At 46.0% G+C, this 21672-nt stretch overlaps 1 protein-coding gene across 1 annotated transcript; it reads left to right on the top strand.

Annotated features, from left to right (window-relative positions):
* Positions 1 to 50: 50 nt before the first annotated feature.
* LOC120909872 (gastrula zinc finger protein XlCGF57.1-like) lies at positions 51 to 20119 on the top strand. Its single transcript, XM_040321641.1, has 8 exons — positions 51 to 157; positions 1545 to 1664; positions 2670 to 2755; positions 2834 to 2936; positions 3590 to 3682; positions 3810 to 3907; positions 4994 to 5105; positions 18683 to 20119. Exons 2-8 carry the CDS (start codon positions 1631 to 1633, stop codon positions 19948 to 19950), a joined length of 1794 nt encoding a protein of 597 aa, XP_040177575.1. The 5' UTR covers positions 51 to 157; positions 1545 to 1630; the 3' UTR covers positions 19951 to 20119.
* Positions 20120 to 21672: the final 1553 nt, after the last annotated feature.

Below are 21672 nucleotides of genomic sequence, written 5' to 3'. Positions count from 1 at the left end.
GTTTGCGCACTAGGTGGCCACTTTCCACCGTATTAGAAGAGGGAGGACGGCGGCCATTTTGTTGTAGCCCGGAAGAAGTGTTATTAGGGTTTTTTCCCCCAAGAATAATAATGGTTGGAGCGAGAGAGCTGGAGAGTGTGAGCCCAGTGAGGAGGAGGTAATAATGTCTTCTTATTAATTGACAGGGAATAGACCAGCACTCAGCTCCTGTAGAAAGTCTCTGAGCCTTTAAATCTCTGGAGGTTATATAAATGGCATGGAGGGTTCAGGGCAGACAGATTCCTTATTAAAGCAATAAGGAGAATAAACTAAAATAGTTCTAAGACCTTCCAACTGGCCTGGATCCTGGGGGACTGATTCATATCAAAATTCCAGGGTCCAGGAAATGTCTGGGAGCCCATGCCAGGTATTCTTCCTACCACTGACCACCAACGCCAGGTATCCTTCTTACCACTGACCACCAATGCCAGGTATCCTTCTTACCACTGACCACCAATGCCAGGTATTCTTCCTACCACTGACCACCAATGCCAGGTATTCTTCCTACCACTGACCACCAATGCCAGGTATTCTTCCTACCACTGACCACCAATGCCAGGTATTCTTCCTACCACTGACCACCAATGCCAGGTATTCTTCCTACCACTGACCACCAATGCCAAGTATTCTTCCTTCCACTGACCACCCACGCCAAGCAATCTTCCACCCACTGACCACCAACGCCAGTTATTCTTCCTACCACTGACCACCAATGCCAAGCAATCTTCCACCCACTGACCACCAACGCCAGACAATTTTCTTACCACTGACCACCAATGCCAGACAATTTTCTTACCACTGACCACCAATGCCAGGCAATCTTCCACCCACTGACCACCAATGCCAGGCAATTTTCCACACACTGACCACCAATGCCAGGCAATCTGCCTACAACTGACCATCAATGCCAGGCAGTCTTCCTACCACTGACCATCAACACCAGGCAATCCTGTACCCACTGACCACCAACGCCAGGTGTTCTTCCTACCACTGACCATCAACGCCAGGCAATCATCCATTCACTGACCACCAATGCCAGGCAATCATCCACCCACTGACCACCAATGCCAGGCAATCTTCTACCCACTGACCACCAACGCAAGGGCATTCTTTCACCCACCAACCTTTAACACTAAGCGTTCTTCCTCCCATCAACTGCCAGCTCTGATCGCCAACACTGGTGCATTCTTCTACCCATTGACCACTGACACTGGATTATATTACTCACTGACCACCATCACTGGAGCATTCTTCTACCCACTGACCACCAACAGTGGGGTATTCTACCCACTGACCACCAACACTGGAGCATTCTACCCACTGATCACCAACACTGGAGCATTCTACCCACTGACCACCAACAGTGAAGCATTCTACCCAAAATTTCCAGAAGAAAATGGTCTGATTTCTTAGTAATAATATTTTCATCTATTGCATTACAAACTTTTTGGAATATATATATTTGTGAGAATTTTATGTCCATGAATTTATTTGATATATTGCAGTGTGAGATTCCTAGCCTTTACAAAAATGCAGACATAGAGAGGAGTGGGAATATTTAGAAGGATACAAAGATTTGTATGAGGACGTCATGATGGAGAATCGTCCGTTCCTCACATCCCCGGGTAAGAGGAGACGTTTATTTCTTGTAAAGGAGAGAAGAGTATTGAAGATCCACCTAGATCAAGGGTCTCAAAACTGGCGGCCCTCCATCTGTTGCAAAACTACAAGTCCCATCATGCCTCTGCCTGTGGGAGTCATACTTGTAACCGTCAACCTTGCAATGCCTCATGGGACTTGTAGTTTTGCAACAGCTGGAGGGCCGCCAGTTTGAGACCCCTGAAAGATAAACACATCCTCTGATATAAAGACATAGAAACAATGGGCCAGATCCACAAAGGAATTACGCCGGCGTATCTATCGATACGCAGCGTAATTTTTAAGATGCCCCGTCGTATCTTTGTTTTGTATCCACAAAACAAGACACGACTGACTGTGGGCTCGATCCCACTGGCGTACGTCTTAGTACGCCGTCGGATCGTAGGTGCATATTTTTGCTGGCCGCTAGGTGGCGCTTCCGTCTATTTCCGCGTCGAGTATGCAAATTAGCTAGATACGCCAATCCACAAACGTACGTCCGGCCGGCGCAGTTTTTTTACGTCCTTTCCGTAAGGCTTTTTCCGGCGTAAAGTTCCCCCTGCTATATGAGGCGTAGCCAATGTTAAGTATGGACGTCGGGCTAGCGTCGAATTTTTCGTCGTTTGCGTAAAACGTTTGCGGATAGGGCTTTGCCTACGTTCACGTCGAAAGCATTGGCTTGTTGCGGGTTAATTTGGAGCATGTGCACTGGGATACCCCCACGGACGTTCCAAAAAAACTTCATTTTTGTGGGGTCAAGGCGTATTACCATAAAACGTGCCCACATCTTATCCATTTGAATTGCGCGCCCTTACGCCGACACAGTTACACTACGCCGCCGTAACTTACGGAGCAAATTCTTTCAGGATACGGAAAATACGCTGTAAGTTACGGCGGCGTAGTGTATCTGAGATACGCTACGCCGGACGTATAGATGCGCGGAGGTACGTGGATCTGGCCCAATGTATTCAGTCAGTGTGTGTTTCCTACAGATGGATCCAGTAACAGATGTCTCTCCCATCCTCTGTATTCCTGGGATTCTACACGGGAACATCATGAGATCCCTCAAACTGATCAGGTAGATGGGAAAAAAAGTCTTAACTAAACCAGTCTCATGCTAAATCGAACATGGTTAAAGTTAGTGTTTCCTATCCAGGATGAAGGCTTGATTGTTGTTAAAGTTGAGGATGAAGAAGAACCGTATGTGTTGGGTGATGGTCCATGTAAGGTGGACGAAATCCCTCCAGAGATCAGCACAGGTGAGTAATAAACACTAAATCCAGAGAAGAGTCCCAGATTCCCCTTGTTCAGTCACTACAACAATCTCTTATTATTTTAATAGTACTCCAAACAAATAAACCTGCAAAAACACGCTTGGCTCAGTGCCAAAAAAGGTACGTAACCTACTTAGGTTCCCTAACGCGTTGCGTCCCTCAGGTGTGAATGCAGTCTCAATCCAGGGAAGAGTCCAAGATTCTCCTTGTTCAGTCACTACAACAATCTCTTATTATTTTAATAGCACTCCAAACAAATAAACCTGCAAAAACACGCTTGGCTCAGTGCCAAAAAAGTACATAACCTACTTAGGTGCCAAACGCGTTGCGTCCCTCAGGTGTGAGTGCAGTCTCAATCCAGAGAAGAGTCCCAGATTCTCCTTGTTCAGTCACTACAACAATCTCTTCTTCTCCCCCCTCCTCTGTCAGTAGACAGTAATGGGGAGACAGTATGTGCCCAGTGGGGGAGTCAGGAGCCATCAGCCTCTATTAGACTCCGGCTCTCCTCCTCACATCATGTCATTGTGTGTTACCAGCCAAGAGACGTGACCAGTCTCCCCCCCCCCCCCCCCCACACACTCTCTGGGGTCTCTCATACATCTCAGTACAGGGGGCTTCACTCTCTTCTTTATTCACAGACCCCGGAGACACTGAGAGAGACATCAAAGCTGAGGAGAAGGGAGGACACACAAGGATTAAAGAGGAGGACATTTCTATAGACGTCAGCACAGGTAAGGTCTGTAATTCCGGTACAAAACAGCTCCACAACCTATTATTATTTTGGAGGACTTTTTTATTTACCTGCTTAGTTTGTATCATTAATGCACCTTTGAATCTACATGTGTGTGTTTCCTACAGATGGATCCAGTAACAGAAATCCTTCAGAGAGAAGTCCCCGTCCTCTGTATTCCCGGGACTCCACACAGGAAGATCAGGAGATCCCTCAGGAGGATCAGGTAGATGAGATAAAATTAGGTTTTGTGAAGGCAAATGCAGATGAAATTAGGTTTTGATGAAGTGTACATGCTGACTGCACTTTATTAGTTCTGTTGCAGTTGCAGTCTGTGGATGTGACCGGTAATAACAGACCAGGCAGCTGTAGATGTGAGCGGTAATAAAAGACCAGGCAGCTGTAGATGTGAGCGGTAATAAAAGACCAGGCAGCTGTAGATGTGACCGGTAATAACAGACCAGACAGCTGTAGATGTGAGCGGTAATAACAGACCAGGCAGCTGTAGATGTGAGCGATAATAAAAGACCAGGCAGCTGTAGATGTGAGCGGTAATAACAGACCAGGCAGCTGTAGATGTGACTGGTAATACCAGACCATGCAGCTGTAGATGTGACTGGTAATAACAGACCAGGCAGCTGTAGATGTGAGCTGTAATAAAAGACCAGGCAGCTGTAGATGTGAGCGGTAATAACAGACCAGGCAGCTGTGGATGTGAGCGGTAATTACAGACCAGTACAGCATTTGACCAGAGGTGTGGGGGTGCCGGTGATCGTTGGAACGGTTCGGAAATACTCGGTTCCCGAGCCTTTCCGTGGGTCTCCAAGTTCAGCTGAGCGATCAGTATTTCTGAGTCTCTCCGGCGCCCCCGCACCTCTGGCCACATGCGGTATTGCATGCAATAGAAGTCCATGCAGAACAAATTATCTTAGTTTCCATTGACTTCTGTGGGGAAACTCGCTTTGATATGCGAGTGCTTTGGATTACAAGCATTCTCCTGGAACGGATTATGCTTGTAATTCAAGGTTCCACTGTAGTGCAAGACCAGCAGTTCTGCATTGCGCACACCAGCCTGCCCACATTCCAGAGCGTAGAAAATCGGCGGTGAGCGCTGGCTAAGTAAGGTAAATATTTGCACCTATACCTTCTTAGACAAATAAGAATTTAACCCAATGCAGTGCTGGGGGGGGGGGGGGGTGGCCGCCCTTTGCATGGGTAAATGTAACATCAGCCCACAGTTGGGGTTTTGAGTGATAATTTTCTGTTTATTGAAATTAGTTTACTATTTCTGTTCCTTTTTGTTGTCATTAAGGATGAAAATCTGATCATCGTTAAAGTCGAGGTTAAAGGGGAAGCAGAGGAGCTGTCTGTAAGGGGCGATGATCTGCATAATGAGGAGGAGATCCCTCCAGAGATCAGCACAGGTGAGTAATGAACTTTAAATCCATATTGCGTCTGACAAATCGGACACAAACTGACACTTTTTGGGGACCAGTGACACTAATACAGTGATCATTGCTAAAAAATATGCACTGTCACTGTACTAATGACACTGGCTGGGAAGGGGTTAACTTCAGGGGCGATCAAAGGGTTAACTGTGTGCCTAGGGAGTTCTTACTCACTGTTGGGGGAGGTGCTTGTACTATGGGAAGGCAGAGATCCATGTTCCTGCTATGCAGAAACAGAGGGCCAGATTCTCAAAAGAATTACGCCGGTGTATCTACAGATACAGCGACGTAATTCGAAAATCCCGCCGGCGTATCATTGTTTTGTATTCTCAAAACAAGATACGCCAGAATTAGGCTAGGATCCGACTGGTGTAAGTCACTTACACCGTCGGATCCTAAATGCAGTACTACGCTAGCCGCTAGGTGGCTTTTACGTAGATTTCGGTGTCGCATATGCAAATGAGCCGATACGCCGATTCCCGAAAGTTTTTGCGCCGCTTCGCCGTACTTTACGTTGTTTCCGTAAGCGTAAGGTTACCCCTGCTATATGAGGGGTAACCTTACGTCGGTCCGCCGTATGCCATGTTAAGTATGGCTGTCGGGACAGCGTCGGGTTTTTCCGTTGTTTACGTAACTCGTCGCGAATAGGGCTGTGCGTTAATTACGTTCACGTCGAAAACAATGTATTTGCGGCATACTACGGAGCATGCGCACTGGGCTACGTTCGGCATGGGGGCACGCTTAATTTAAATACAAGCCGCCCCCTTTGAATTACGCGGGGATACGCCGGGCCATTTACACCACGCCGCCGCAAATTACGGAGCAAGTGCTTTGAGAATACGGCACTTGCTCTAGTAAGTTGCGGCGGCGTAGTGTTAATGGCATACGCTACGCCCCGCTCGTAGATACGCTGATCTACGAGAATCTGGCCCATTATCACTATCTTGACTTCTCACAGAATGGAAATCTGCCTTGTTTACATGCAGACTGACGTTGTGCTTCTCTCCCGAACGATTGACGGGTCCCCGGCGGACATCGAGTCCGCCGGACCCGCTGATTATGTCCAATCACAGCGGGAGCAGGTTACCGTCGGTGCACATACAACTAAAGTTAGAAACACCTCCCACTTAACCCTTTGATCACCCCCTAGTGTTTACCCCTTCTCTGTTAGTGCCATTTATACAATGATCAGTGAATTTTTATAGCACTGATCACTGTATTGGTGTCACTGGTCACCAAAAAGTGGCACTAATGCCGCGTACACACGATCATTTTTCAGCATGAAAAAAACTTTGTTTTTCAAAAACGTCATTTAAAATGATCGTGTGTGGGCTTCACATCATTTTTCAGATTCTGAAAAAACGACAAAAAAAAAAATTCGAACATGCTGCATTTTTTAACGTCGTTTTAAACTATGTCGTTTTTCGGGTTGTAAAAAATGATCGTGTGTGGGCTAAAACGACGTTTTAAACCCGCGCATGCTCAGAAGCAAGTTATGAGACGGGAGCTCTCGTTCTGATAAAACTACCGTTCATAATGGAGTAAGCACATTCATCACGCTGTAACAGACAGAAAAGCGCGAATCGTCTTTTACTAATACGGAATCGGCTAAAGCAGCCCAAAGGCGAATGGAACTTCCCCTTTATAGTGCCGTCGTACGTGTTGTACGTCACCGCGCTTTGCTAGATCATTTTTTAAAAACGATGGTGTGTAGGCAAGGCCGTTTTAATGATGAAGTTGGGAAAACGTCGTATTTTCAACATGCTGAAAAACAAAGTTTTTTTTTCATGCTGATAAATAATCGTGTGTACGCGGCATTAGGGTCGGATTTGTTCACCGCAATGTTGCAGTACCGCGAAAAATCGCTGATCCCCGCCATTACCAGTAAAAAAAATAAAAAGCCCCTAAATCTTTCCCCTATTTTGTAGACACTATGGCCCGGATTCACATACATTGGCGCATATTTATGCCGCCGTAGCGTATCTCCTTTACGCTACGCCGACGTAGCGCAGAGAGGCAAGCACTGGATTCACAAAGCCAGTGCTGCCAAATCTGCGCTGGGTTTCCTAGGCGTAAGCCGGCAGTGGGCGTGAGCCATGCAAATGAGGCGTGACCCCATGCAAATGATGGGCTGAGTCTCAGACAGATACGTATAATGAACGGGGCATGCGCCGTCCTGTGGGCGCATCCCAGTGCGCATGCTCAGAATCACGTCGGAACTACTCCCTAAGATACGCCGGATCACTGCCTACGGCGTGAACGTAACCTACGCCTAGTCATATTCACGTCCTACGTAAACTACGTAAAATACGTCAGCTTGTGTTCCCTGGTGCAGCCCTTTGCATGGATGCTGCTGAGTTACACCTCCTTTATGGGGCATAACTTTACGCCAGACGTATGACTTTACGCGCACTGCGTCGGACGGACGGACGTTCACGAATTGGCGTATCTCCCTCATTTGCATATGTGAATAGAAAATCAATGGGAGCGCCAAATACGTCCAGCGTAAATATGCGCCCACTCAAGTTACGTTGGTCGGATGAAGCCTATTTTCAAGCGTATCTTGGTTTCTGAGTCTGGCGCATAGATACGACAGCGCATATTTGCACTTAAGCGGCGTATCTGGAGATACGTCGGCGTAAGTGCTTTGTGAATCCGGGCCTATAGCTTTTAAGCAAACCAATCAATATACGCTTATTGCGTTTGTTTTTTTACCGAAAACGTAGCAGAGTACATATTGGCCTAAACTGATTAATAAATTCCTTTTTATTTTTTTTACATTTATCGCATGTGTTTTATAGCAGAAAGTAAAAAATATTGGGGTAGATTCAACAAGCAATTGCGTCTGCGTATCCATAGTTACGCAGCGCAATTGCTTAGTTGCGCCGGCGTATAGACTTCTGATTCAGGAACCTCGATACGCCGACTGCAGCCTAAGATATGACTGACATAAGGCTCTTATGCCGTCGTATCTTAGGCTGCATTCTTACGATGGCCGCTAGGTGGCGTTCCCGTAGTGGTCAGCGTAGAGCAGACCTGGGCATTATACGGGCCGCATACGGCCCGCTTACGTTCTCTGACCGGCCCGCGCATCGCGCCACCGCTGCCCGTCTTTTAAACGCCGCCATCAATCTCCTTGCGGCCGCCGTCAATCTCCTTGCGGCCGCCGTCAATCGTCTTGCGGCCGCCGCCGTCGCTTTCATCCTCAGGGAGCCACTGACTGTCTTTACCAGTACCGCAGTGGCTTCCTGGGTAATTGTCATGCCCGCTAACTGTTGTATAGCGGCTGCGGCACAGCCAGATCTGCTTAATAGTCAGCCTGGGCTGCGCTGCGGCCACTGTCAACAGCTTTTCCGGCCTGTTTAATTTGCTGCTTGCTGGGACTGGTGACGGACATCACACACGTGATGCTTCTCCGCAGACCGCGCAGGAGGACGTCATTGATATCACTCGTCAGTTGCGGCTGCCGCTGAAGAGAACGGGACCCCCTCTTCCCTGGCTCCCTCTCAAAGGGCGGACAGCACTTCACCGACTGCACCGTACACCACCTGAGCCTCCCGGACTCTCAGGCCAGGTGAGTGTGTATGCGTATTTAAAAAGACACCGGGCCCGGGGGGGAAGGGGTGCAGTGGTAGGGGCGGTTGCCCATAGATGCTGGCAGTACAATAAAAAGAAAATAAATAAAAGGGCACAGGTGGTCTGGGGGGGCCTTGGGGAATGCTGCAACAAATTAAAACGGCACAGGGGGATTAGGGGGGTTCTGCAGCTTGCAGCACCCTGCCTAATCCCCCTGTGTTGTTTCATTTGTTGCAGCATCCAAATCCCCCCCCCCCTGTCCCCCTGTGCCATTTTATTTGTTGCTTACAGCCTGCAAGCAAAAAATAAAACGGCATTGGTGGAGGGGGGGTGTTTGGGGGTAATCTATGCTACAAATCTGTGAGAACTGCTGCAGCTACATAATGTGGGGGAACTGCTACCTAATATAGGGAAACTATGCTACAAATATGGGGGAACTATGCAACCAACCTAATACTTTGTTTTTGGTTGCATAGGCAGCCCTGGGTGCACGTGATTGGATCCTTGTCACAACAGGACTCTAGGTCTCAAAATGTCTGCTAAAAAGAGAAAGGTAGATGCTGAATGCAGAGTCTTCCAAAATAATTGGACTGCTAAGTATTTATTTACCGAAATCAGAGGTAAAGCCGCGTGTTTAGTTTGCGGGGAGCAGATCGCCGTTTTTAAGGACTACAATTTGAGTCGGCATTACGAGACAAAACATGCTGCAAAATATAAAAACTTGACTGACGCAGAAAGGGTGCAGACTTCGGAAGCTTTGCTAGCTAAGTTGCAAAAGCAGCAAGGCTGTTTTACAAAACTTCACGCAGCCAGGGATGCAGCAACCCAGAGCAGCTTTGTGATATCCCACAAAATCGCGAAATACAGTAAGCCGTTCTCAGAGGGGGAGTTTATCAAAGAGTGCTTGGTGGACTCTGCAGCACTAATATGCCCTGAAAAAAAAGCGGCATTTGAGCAAGTCCCGCTGTCCAGGCGAACCGTGACTAGAAGGATCGAGGACATTGCGGGGAATTTGGAGCTTCAGCTGCAACGTGAAGTGGCACGTTTCGACTTTTTCTCCTTGGCTTTGGACGAAAGCTGTGATGTCCGCGACACAGCCCAGTTACTTGTATTCGTCCGCGGGATAACCCCCGAGTTCAAGATTACGGAGGAGCTGGCAGCAATGCGGTCGATGAAAGGAACGACGACAGGGAGTGATCTGTTCACGGAGGTAAATGAGTGCATGGACAGGCTGGGACTGAAATGGGACAGACTGACAGGCGTCACAACGGACGGATGTCCAAATCTCACCGGAAAAAATGTCGGACTTTTGAAACGTATGCAAGATAAAGTGACTGAAATCGACATGGATCAGAAACTGGTATTTTTGCATTGTATTCTACACCAACATGTGTTATGCAAATCAGTGCTAAAAATTGACCATGTCATTGATGTTGTTACTAAAATAGTAAACTTCATCAGGGCAAGAGCATCGAACCACAGACAGTTTGTCGCACTATTGAAGGAGCATGAGACCGAGCATCGTGACATCGGCTACCACACAGCTGTCAGATGGCTCAGTCTGGGAAAAGTGCTAAAAAGAGTCTGGGACCTGAAAGCAGAGATTCGGGAGTATTGTGAGAAGAAAGGCAAAGACTTCCCTGAGCTCTCAGATGAGGACTGGATGGCAGATTTTGCATTTTCTGTTGATTTGACTGCACAGATGAATGAACTGAACACCAAACTGCAAGGCAAGAACCTTTTTGTTCATGAAATGCACAGCCTGGTGAAGGCTTTCATGACAAAGTTACAGTTTCTTTCAAGACAACTGGAGAGCAACAATATAACTCACATGCAAACCCTGAAAGAAGTCACACCACCAGCTGATGACCTCCGCAGGTACTCATCCATGTTGGGAGCATTGCATGGTGAGTTTTCAAGGCGATTTGAAGATCTCAGACAAATCGAAGACAAAATGTGCCTGATTTCCTCTCCCTTTACCTGCAGTGTGGATAATGCACCCAGTGATGTTCAACTGGAACTCATCGACCTGCAGTCTGATGCAGTACTGGCAGAGCACTTTAAGTCAAGATCTCTGCTAGATTTCTACTCTTCTCTCAAGGAGGAGAACTTTCCAAACATGAGGAGACGTGCTCAGAAGATGTTGGTTCTCTTTGGCTCTACATACGTATGTGAACAAACATTTTCAATGATGAAGTTCACGAAATCCAGGTATAGATCCTCTCTCACTGATGATCATCTGTCAGCTGTGCTTCGCATCTCCACCTCAGACATTCAACCTGACTTCGATGCACTTGTTAAAGCCCAGCAGAGACTAGATTTCTCTCACTGAACAAGAAAAGAGAACTTAAAACACCAAAGACTACAAATGTTGTTAGTAGTGAAATGTTGTTAGTAGTGATGTTTAGTGACAGTTCAATATGATGTATCTTGCTTAAAGGGGTAGTTTAACTGAAAAACATTTTCTTTTAAACATTGGGGGAGATTTATCAAAACCCGTCCAGAGGAAACGTTGCTGAGTTGCCCATAGCAACCAATCAGATTGCTTCTTTCAGTTTTGAAAAGGCCTCTGAGAACTGAAAGAAGCAATCTGATTGGTTGCTATGGGCAACTCAGCAACGTTTCCTCTGGACGGGTTTTGATAAATCTCCCCCATTTTCTTTTCAACTGGTGACAGAAAGTTAGACAGATTTGTAAATTACTTCTATAAAAAATATTGATCCTTCCAGTACTTTTTAGCCACTTTAGTGGCTGCATACTACTGAGGAAATCCCTTTCTTTCTTGGTTTGTGTGATTTGTTGTCCACAGTGTTCTCTGCTGACACCTCATTTAGGAGCTGTCCACAGCACCAATGGTTTGCTATGGAGATTTTCTCCTGCTCATGCAGTTCCTAAAATGTACAGAGGTGTCAGCAGAGAGCACTGTGGACAACGCATCACGCAAATCAAGAAAGAAAGGGATTTCCTCAGTAGTATACAGCCGTTAAAAAGTTCTGGAAGGATTAAGATTTTTTAATAGAAGTAATTTACAAATCCGTCTAACTTTCTGTCACCAGTTGAAAATAAATATTTTCCAGTTGACTACCCCTTTAACCACTTGGGATCCGCGCTATAGTCAATTGACGGCTACAGTGCGGATCCCAATTTCCAAACTGCCGTCAATTGACGGCCGCCCCTTTGGGCGTTCCCTGCGCGCGCTCCAGAGCGCGCTGCGGGGAAAATCTGTGTTGGCCGTGTCCCTCGGACACAGCCAATTACAGATCGCCGCGAACGGCCAATCAGAGTGGCCGTTCGCGAGGCGATCTGTGCGGCCAATGAGAGAGGATCTCATATGTAAACATATGAGATCATCTCTCATTGCCGTTTTACACAGAGACAGCGGTGCTGTCTCTGGAGAGGAGACCGATCTGTGTCTCTTGTACATAGAGACACAGATCGGTCACCCCCCCAGTCACCCCCCCTCCACCTACAGTTAGAACACTAAGCAGGGATACATTTAACCCCTCCCTCACCCCCTAGTGTTAACCCCTTCAATGCCAGTCACATTTATACTGTAATTAGTGCATATTTATAGCACTGATCGCAGTATAAATGTGAATGGCGCCAAAAATGTGTCCGATGTGTCCGCCATAACGTCGCAGTCCCATTAAAAATCGCAGATCGCCGCCATTTCTAGTAAAAAAAAATAATAAAAAAAAAATAATTCTGTCCCCTATTTTGTAAGCGCTATAACTTTTGCGCAAACCAGTCGCTTATTGCGATTTTTTTTTTTTTTACCAAAAATATGTAGAAGAATACGTATGGGCCTAAACTGAGAAAAAAAAAAGATTTTTTTTTTTAAATTGGGATATTTATTATAGCAAGAAGTAAAAAATATTGTATTTTTTTCAAAATTGTCTCACTTCTTTGTTTATAGCGCAAAAAATAAAAACCGCACAGGCGATCAAATACCACCAAAAGAAAGCTCTACTTGTGGGGAAAAAAGGACGTCAATTTTGTTTGGGAGCCACGTCGCACGACCGCGCAATTGTTAGTTAAAGCGATGCAGTGCCGAAAGCTGAAATTTCACCTGGGCAGGAGGGGGGTATATGTGCCCAGTAAGCAAGTGGTTAAGATTTGGAGTGTCTTTGCATTATGTCTTGAGAATGCTAAGAACCTCTTTCCAACAGTAAATGAAACTCAAAATGTGTTTGAGTGAACGTGATTGGAAATTTTCACTAATATGAGTCACAAATAGTGAAAAATGTTCATTGTTTTGGGAAATTTTGTTTAATAAATAATTTTTTTTTTCTTGTAAGGCAACCTCACTTTTTCATTGTTTAACTATAACAAGTACTCGTACCAGTTGTCCAACAATGATATTTACTGCTTTTTATAAAGAAATACAATTGATTTTATGCAGTATTGAGTTTAGCCTTTTGGCCCGGCCCTCCAAAATATTTTTAGTTTCTCATGTGGCCCCATCGAAAAAATAATTGCCCACCCCTGGCGTAGAGTATGCAAATTGCATACTAACGCCGATTCACAACCGTAAGCACGCCCTACGTACGCAGTTTACGTTCGTCGGGTTCCACGTAAGGCTGCTCCTGCTATTAGCAGGGGCAGCCAATGCTAAGTATACCCGTCGTTCCCGCGTCGCGATGTTTGAAAATTACGTAGTTTGCGTAAGTGAATCGTGAATGGCGCTGGACGCCATTTACGTTTACGTTGAAGCAAATGACGTCCTTGCGACGTCATTTGCCACAATGCACGTCGGGAAAGTTTCCCGACGGAGCATGCGCACTACGTTCGGCGCGGGAACGCGCCTAATTTAAATGATCCATGCCCCCTACGGGATCATTTAAATTACGCGCCCTTACGCCGGGCATTTTTAAGGAGCGCCCGCGCAAATTACGTAGCTACTGCTTCATGAATGAAGCGTAGCGCACGTAAATTACGGAGGCGCAGCGTTAAAACGGTACACTGCGCCTCCGTAAGAGGGCGCAAGTCGTTACTGAATCCACCCCATTGTGTTTTTTTTTTTCAAAATTGACAGGCTTTTTTGGTTTATTGTGATCAAATACCACCAAAAGAAAGACATACATTTTGTATGGGTACAGCGTCGCACGACCGCGCAATTGTCAGTTAAAGTGACACAAAAGGTAAAATAAGCGAACGCATACGTGAGCAGCGCCCGCATATGAAAACGGTGTTCAAGCCACACATGTGAGGTATCGCCGCGATCGTTAGAGCGAGAGCAATAATTCTAACCCCAGATCTCCTCTGTAACTCAAAACATGCAACCTGTAGAATTTTGTAAACTTTGCCTATGGAGATTTTTAAGGGTAAAAGTTTGTCGCCATTCCACGAGCGGGCGCAATTTTGAAGCGTGGCATGTTGGGTATCAATTACTATCAGTTACTCGGCGTAACATTATCTTTCACAATATAAAAAAAAAATTGGGCTAACTTTACTGTTGTCTTTTTTTTTTTATTCAAAAAAAGTGTATTTTTTTCAAAAAAAGTGCGCTTATAAGACCGCTGAGCAAATACGGTGTGACATAAAGTATTGCAATGACCGCCATTTTATTCTCTAGGGTGTTAGATAAAAAAAATTATAATGTTTGGGGGTTCTAAGTAATTTTCTAGCAAAAAAAATAGTTTTTAACTTGTAAACACCAAATCTGAAAAAGAGGATCGGTCCTTAACCACTTAAGGACCGGACCAATATGCTGCTAAATGACCCAAGGGGTTTTTACAATTCGGCACTGCGTCGCTTTAACAGACAATTGCGCGGTCGTGCGACGTGGCTCCCAAACAAAATTGGCGTCCTTTTTTCCCCACAAATAGAGCTTTCTTTTGGTGGTATTTGATCACCTCTGCGGTTTTTATTTTTTGCGCTATAATTTTGGAAAAAATTCAGTATTTTTTACTTTTTGCTATAATAAATATCCCCCCAAAACATATATAAAAAAAAAATTTCCTCAGTTTAGGCCGATACGTATTCTTCTACATATTTTTGGTAAAAGAAAATTGCAATAAGCGTTTATCGATTGGTTTGCGCAAAATTTATAGCGTTTACAAAATAGGGGATAGTTTTATTTTTTTTTATTTTTTTTACTACTTTACTCTACATTGTGACAGCAAACAAAAATACAGCGATTTTTTTTTGTGACTACGACATTATGGCGGACACTTTTGATACATTTTTGGGATGACGGCGCGGCTATTCGTTTATAGCCGCTCCGTCGCGATCGCTCCCCGGAGCTGAAGAACGGGAAGAGCGGTATGTAAACACGGCTTCCCCGTGCTTCACTGTGGCGGCGCATCGATCGAGTGATCCCTTTTATAGGGAGACTCGATCGATGACGTCAGTCCTACAGCCACACCCCCCTACAGTTGTAAACACACACTAGGTGAACCCTAACCCCTACAGCGCCCCCTGTGGTTAACTCCCAAACTGCAACTGTCATTTTCACAATAAAGAATGCAATTTAAATGCATTTTTTGCTGTGAAAATGACAATGGTCCCAAAAATGTGTCAAAATTGTCCGAAGTGTCCGCCATAATGTCGCAGTCATGAAAAAAATCGCTGATCGCCGCCAATAGTAGTAAAAAAATTTTTTTTTATAAAAATGCAATAAAACTATCCCCTATTTTGTAAACGCTATAAATTTTGCGCAAACCAATCGATAAACGCTTATTGCGATTTTTTTTTTTTTACCAAAAATAGGTAGAAGAATACGTATCGGCATAAACTGAGGAAAAAACATTTTTTTATATGTTTTTGGGGGATATTTATTATAGCAAAAAGTAAAAAATATTGAATTTTTTTCAAAATTGTCGCTCTATTTTTGTTTATAGCGCAACAAATAAAAAACGGCATAGGTGATCAAATACCACCAAAAGAAAGCTCTATTTGTGGGGAAAAAAGGATGCCAATTTTGCCACGTCGCACGACCGCGCAATTGTCTGTTAAAGCGACGCAGGGCCGAATCGCAAAACCTGGCCTGGGCATTTAGCTGCAAAATGGTCCGGGGCTTAAGTGGTTAAATGAAAATTGTACGAGAAACACTTTTGTGCTTGTCCCATCAGAGAATTTCACATGAATTGCCACGATCGGCTCTCAAACTGTGTAGCAACAATCAGATTACAGTACGATCACTTCAAAAGCAGTAATTTTGGTATGACTTTCTGATTGTGTGTACGGGCCATTTGGGGGGATTATAACCCCCTGTTGGTTTCTCCTGTCCCAAAACAGGACGCGAGAAGAAATCCCTGAAAAGTAAGGGAATTCCTTGGGGACAGCCCAGACCATCAGAGCTAGTGTCCCCATTGGAAGATTTCTCCTCTATTTTCTGGGGACAATACAAAAGATTTTCTTTTACTTTCACTTTCACTTTCAATGCTAATGGTAAACAGGACAAATAGAGACGGTGAATCTCCCTAATAGGGGCACAATAAAAACTGACAAGTGTTTGAATCTCTCTCCATTCCGGTCAAACCTAATAGAAAAAGATTTGTCTTTAGTTACACTTTAAAGTAGAAGTCCATGCAAAATCTAAAATCCCTGCATCTATAGACACCAGGGCCCAGATTCACAAAGGACTTGCGTGGAGATATGCCGTCGTAAGTCCGAATGTGCGCCGTCGTATCTACGCGCCTGATTCTTAGAATCATTTGCGCTTGAATTCGGCCAAGATACGAGCGGCGTAAGTCTCCTACGCCGTCGTATCTTGGGGTGCATATTTACGCTGGCCGATAGGTGGCGCTTCCGTTGATTTCCGCGTCTAATATGCAAATGAGCTAGATACGCCGATTCACGAACGTACTTGTGCCCGGCGTATTAAAATACGCTGTTTAGGTAAGGCGTCCGACCGGCGTAACTTTACCCCTCATAAAGCAGGGGTAAGTCACGTTAGGTATGGACGTCGCAACAGCGTCGTATTTTACGTCGTTTGCGCAAGTCGTTCGTGAATGGGGATGGGCGTAGGTTAGGTTCACGTCGACTAAGCATTGAGCCGGCGTAATTTACGGAGAAAATTTGACGTGATACTGAGCCGTTCGTTAGGTGCGTTATTTACATGGGGTCACGATTCATTACCATACAACACGCCCCCTACCAGCCTACTTTGAATTAGGCGGGCTTACGCCAGACCATTTACGCTACGCCGCCGTAACTTAGTTCTTTGTGAATACGGTACTCGCCTCTCTAAGTTACGGCGGCGTAGCACATATGAGATATGCTACGCCCGCCTAAACTTAAAAAGGTATGTATACTTCTTTTTTCTTTACATGGATAGAGAGGTTATTGTTAGATCTCTGGTGTCTGTAGATGCAGGGATTTTGGATTTTGCAAGGACCTCCACATTAATAGCTGGATTCAGAGACAGTTACGCCGGCGTATCAGTAGATACGCCGTCGTAACTCTGAATCTACGCCGTCGTAAATTTAAGCGTATTCTGGAAACCAGATACGCTTAAATTAGGCTAAGATACGAGCGGCGTAAGTCTCCTACGCCGTCGTATCTTAGGGTGCATATTTACGCTGGCCACTAGGTGGCGATTCTGTCGATTTCAGCGTAGAATATGCAAATGAGCAAGATACACCGATTCACGAACGTACGTGCGCCCGTCGCAATTAGTTACGCTGTTTACGTAAGAGATACGCCGGCGTAAAGATAAAGCTGCTCCCTAGGTGGCGCAGCCCATGCAAGGTATGGACGTCGGAACAGGCCTATCTTTTTACATTGTTTGCGTAAGTCGTACACGAATAGGGCTGTGCGTAAGTTACGTCACGTCGTAGGCAGTGTTCGACGTATCTTAAGCATTCTATCCGACGCATGCGCACTGGGATTCTTTCACGAACGGCGCATGCGCCGTTCGTAAAAAACGTCAATCACGTCAGGTCACCAGTCATTAACATAAAACACGTCCCCCTGTTCCACATTTGAATTAGGCGCGCTTAGGAGGCAAGTGCTTTGTGAATACAGCACTTGCCTCTCTGACTTACGGCAGCGTAGCGTATATGTGATACGCTACGCCGCCTCAACATAAGCCGCCCTACCTGAATCTGGCCCTAAGTCTCCAATTACCATTTACATAGGCCCAGATTCAAAGAGATTTGCTCTTTTTTTGCGGAGGCACAGGGCAACAATTTTGCCCTGCGCCCCCGCAAATTTGCGCCGATGCCCTCGATTCACGGAGCATTAGCTCTGTAAATTGCGAGGGCGCGCCGGCAAAATTGCCCGGCGTAAGCGCGCGCAATGTAAATGATCCCGCCGGGGGCCGGAATCATTTAAATTAGGCGGGTTCCCGCGCCGATCGTAAAGCGCATGCTCCGTCGGGAAACTTTCCCGACGTGCATTGCGGCAAATGACGTCGCAAGGACGTCATTTGCTTCAAAGTGAACGTGAATGGCGTCCAGCGCCATTCACGATTCACTTACGCAAACGACGTAAAATTCGAACATCGCGACGCGGGAACGACGGGTATCCTTAGCATTGGCTGCGCCTGCTATTAGCAGGAGCAGCCTTACGCTAAGCACGCCATACGGAAACGACGTAACTTGCGTACGCAGGGCCCGCGCAACAATTGTGAATCGGTGTTAGTATGCAATTTGCATACTATACGCTGATCACAATGGGAGCGCCCCCTAGCGGTCAACGCAAGAATGCAGCCTAAAATCTGCGTGGCATAAGAGCCTTATGCCACGCAGATTTTAGGCTGCAGTCGGCGTTATGATGTTCCTGAATCAGGAGCATTCGTAACGCCGGAGCAAGTAGGTTACGCAGGCGCAATTGTTTACTGAATCTGGGCCATTGGGCTTCCCTTACATGTTCCCCCAGGTGAATGCAGCCGCAGTGGAGTAACATGCGCATGTGCCCGCCGCATGCAAACCACATGTCCATTTTAAAGGCTTCTACCACTGAAATTTCTAATTTTAGAGAACTTTCCTGAAAATAAACCATTCATATTCCAATTTATTTATTTATTCCAGATGGACAGTATAGATGGTACGGTACAGAGAGACATCCCGCTATCCTTCCAGTTGCTGAAACAGGAGACAATGACATCATATGTGATTCTTTACGCATTAAACGTGTTCCAGTACGATCTTCTGATACCTCTACAAACACGATCGTTCACCCTGCTGCCCATCGTCAACAGGGCGAACTCCTTACTGAGAACTCCGAACCTACCAAGCACCAGAGGATCCGGACTTTAGATAAGAAATACCACTGTGCTGAGTGTGGGAAAGGTTTCACCGAACGGTCAAACCTTTCTAAGCACAAAAAGACACATACAACCGAGAAGCCATTCTCCTGTTTGGAATGCGGGAAGGCTTTTATCCAGAGAGCCCATCTCATTGCACACCAAAGTACTCACACAGGGGAGAAGCCCTATGCCTGTGCCGAATGCGGAAAATGCTTTTCCCGGAAGTTTACGCTCATCAGACACGAACGGGTCCACACAGGCGAGAAACCGTTCTCGTGTTTGGCGTGTGGGAAATCGTTTGTGGAGAAATCACACCTCGTATACCACGAGAAGTCTCACACAGCCGACAAGCCGTTTTCCTGCCCTGTGTGCGGAAAACGCTTCATCCTGAGAGCCCACCTTATGTCCCACGAAAGGACTCACAACGCCGAGAAGCCGTTTACCTGTTCGGAGTGTGGGAAGGGCTTCAGGCAGAAGTCAGAACTCGCTAGGCACCAGAGAATTCACACAGCCGAGAGGCCGTTCTCGTGTGCCGAGTGTGACAGGTGTTACGCTTGGAGAGACCTACTCGTCAAACACCAGAAGAGTCACACGGGGGAGAAGCCCTACCGCTGCGCTGAATGCGGTAAATGCTTTGCGGAAAAGACGCTTCTTGCCATACACGAGAGGGTTCACACGGGGGAGAAGCCATATCCTTGCTCCGAATGTGGCGAACGTTTTACACAGAGAGCCCATCTTATCTCCCACCACAGGACTCACACAGATGAAAAGCCTTTTTCCTGTTCGGAATGCGCGAAATGTTTTTCTCAGAAACAGTATCTCGTTTTGCACCAAAGGACGCATACAGAAGAGAAGCCGTACGAATGTTCGGAATGCGGGAAATATTTTGCCAGGAGGGGCAGCCTTATCTCGCACCGGAAGGCTCATACCGGAGAGAAGCCGTATTTGTGTTCCGAGTGCGGGAAACGCTTTTCAAAAAAGTCTTCCCTGTTGTCACATCTCGGCTCCCACAGGGAACGTGAGGTTCTGCGCTCTGGATGTGGCACCTAGACATCTTTTTATACTGTTGAGTTCCATGCCATCACTTATCACAAACAAGCCCTCCTTTTTCTTTGCTATAGAGGGGTGGTCAGTACACCCAGGCATATTGTGAATAAAATACACATATTCGCCAGCACACCAAGGGTCATTTAACCACTTCCCGACCGCCGCATGTAAATGTACGTCCACAGTATGGCACGTACAGGCACATGGGCGTTCATGTACGTCCTGTCCTTCTAGCGGGTGGGGGGTCCGATCGGAACCCCCCCCCCGCTACATGCGGCGGTCAGGGAGTGATCCGGGACGACAGCGCGGCTATTTGTTTATAGCCGCTCCGTCGCAATCGCTCCCCGGAGTTGAAGAACGGGGAGAGCCGTATGTAAACACGGCTTCCCCGTGCTTCACTGTGGCGGCGCATCGATCGAGTGATCCTTTTTATAGGGAGACTCGATCGATGACGTCAGTCCTACAGCCACACCCCCCTACAGTTGTAAACACACACTAGGTGCACCCTAACTCCTACAGCGCCCCCTGTGGTTAACTCCCAAACTGCAACTGTCATTTTCACAATAAACAATGCAATTTAAATGCATTTTTTGCTGTGAAAATGACAATGGTCCCAAAAATGTGTCAAAATTGTCCGAAGTGTCCGCCATAATGTCGCAGTCACGAAAAAAATCGCTGATCGCCGCCATTAGTAGTAAAAAAAAAAATTATTAATAAAAATGCAATAAAACTATCCCCTATTTTGTAAACGCTATAAATTTTGCGCAAACCAATCGATAAACGCTAATTGCGATTTTTTTTACTAAAAATAGGTCGAAGAATACGTATCGGCCTAAACTGAGGGAAAAAAATGTTTTTATATAGGTTTTTGGGGGATATTTATTATAGCAAAAAGTAAAAAATATTGCATTTTTTTCAAAATTGTTGCTTTATTTTTGTTTATACCGCAAAAAATAAAAACCGCAGAGGTGATCAAATACCACCAAAAGAAAGCTCTATTTGTGGGGAAAAAAAGGACGCCAATTTTGTTTGGGGGTTACGTCGCATGACCGCGCAATTGTCTGTTAAAGCGACGCAGTCCCGAACTGTAAAAACACCTTGGGTCTTTAGGCAGCATTTTGGTCCGGGGCTTAAGTGGTTAAAAAACATCCAAAAATTGAATGCATGTTAGCGATCCAGAAAAAGCAACGTTGGCCATTTCCTGGAAGGTGTGCAATTGGAATATTTTTGACTATATTGTGAATAAAGCCCATTCTCCCCAAGATATGAACTCAGAGCAGCGATCCTTTAATCTGCTGCCCAGAACTTGCCTTTATCTGCAAAAGACATTGAGATTCAGCAAGAATTTACGACCGCGTATCTATTGATACGCCGCGTAAATTCAAAGCTGCGTCAGCGTATCTTCTTTCTGTATTCAGAAAGCAAGATACGCCGAAATTAGGCTAAGATCCGACGGGCGTAAGTCTCTTACGCCGTCGTATCTTAGTTGCATATTTACGATGGCCGCTAGGTGGCGCTGCCGTCGATTTCAGCGTAGAATATGCAAATGAGCTGGATACGCCAATTCAGAAACCTACGTGCGCACAGCGGATTTTTTTACGTCATTTGCGTAAGGCTTTTTCCGGCATAACGTTACTCCTGGGCCCCGTACACACGAGAGGATCTATCCGCTGGAATTTATCCGCGGACCGGTTTCAGTGGATAGATCCCCTGGCGTGTACGATC

The sequence above is a fragment of the Rana temporaria genome, chromosome 8, assembly GCF_905171775.1.
Source record: "Rana temporaria chromosome 8, aRanTem1.1, whole genome shotgun sequence".
In the NCBI taxonomy this organism is placed as follows: domain Eukaryota; kingdom Metazoa; phylum Chordata; class Amphibia; order Anura; family Ranidae; genus Rana; species Rana temporaria.
The sequence above is the reverse complement of the archived record's forward strand: the minus strand, read 5'-3'. Positions and strand labels throughout refer to the sequence as shown.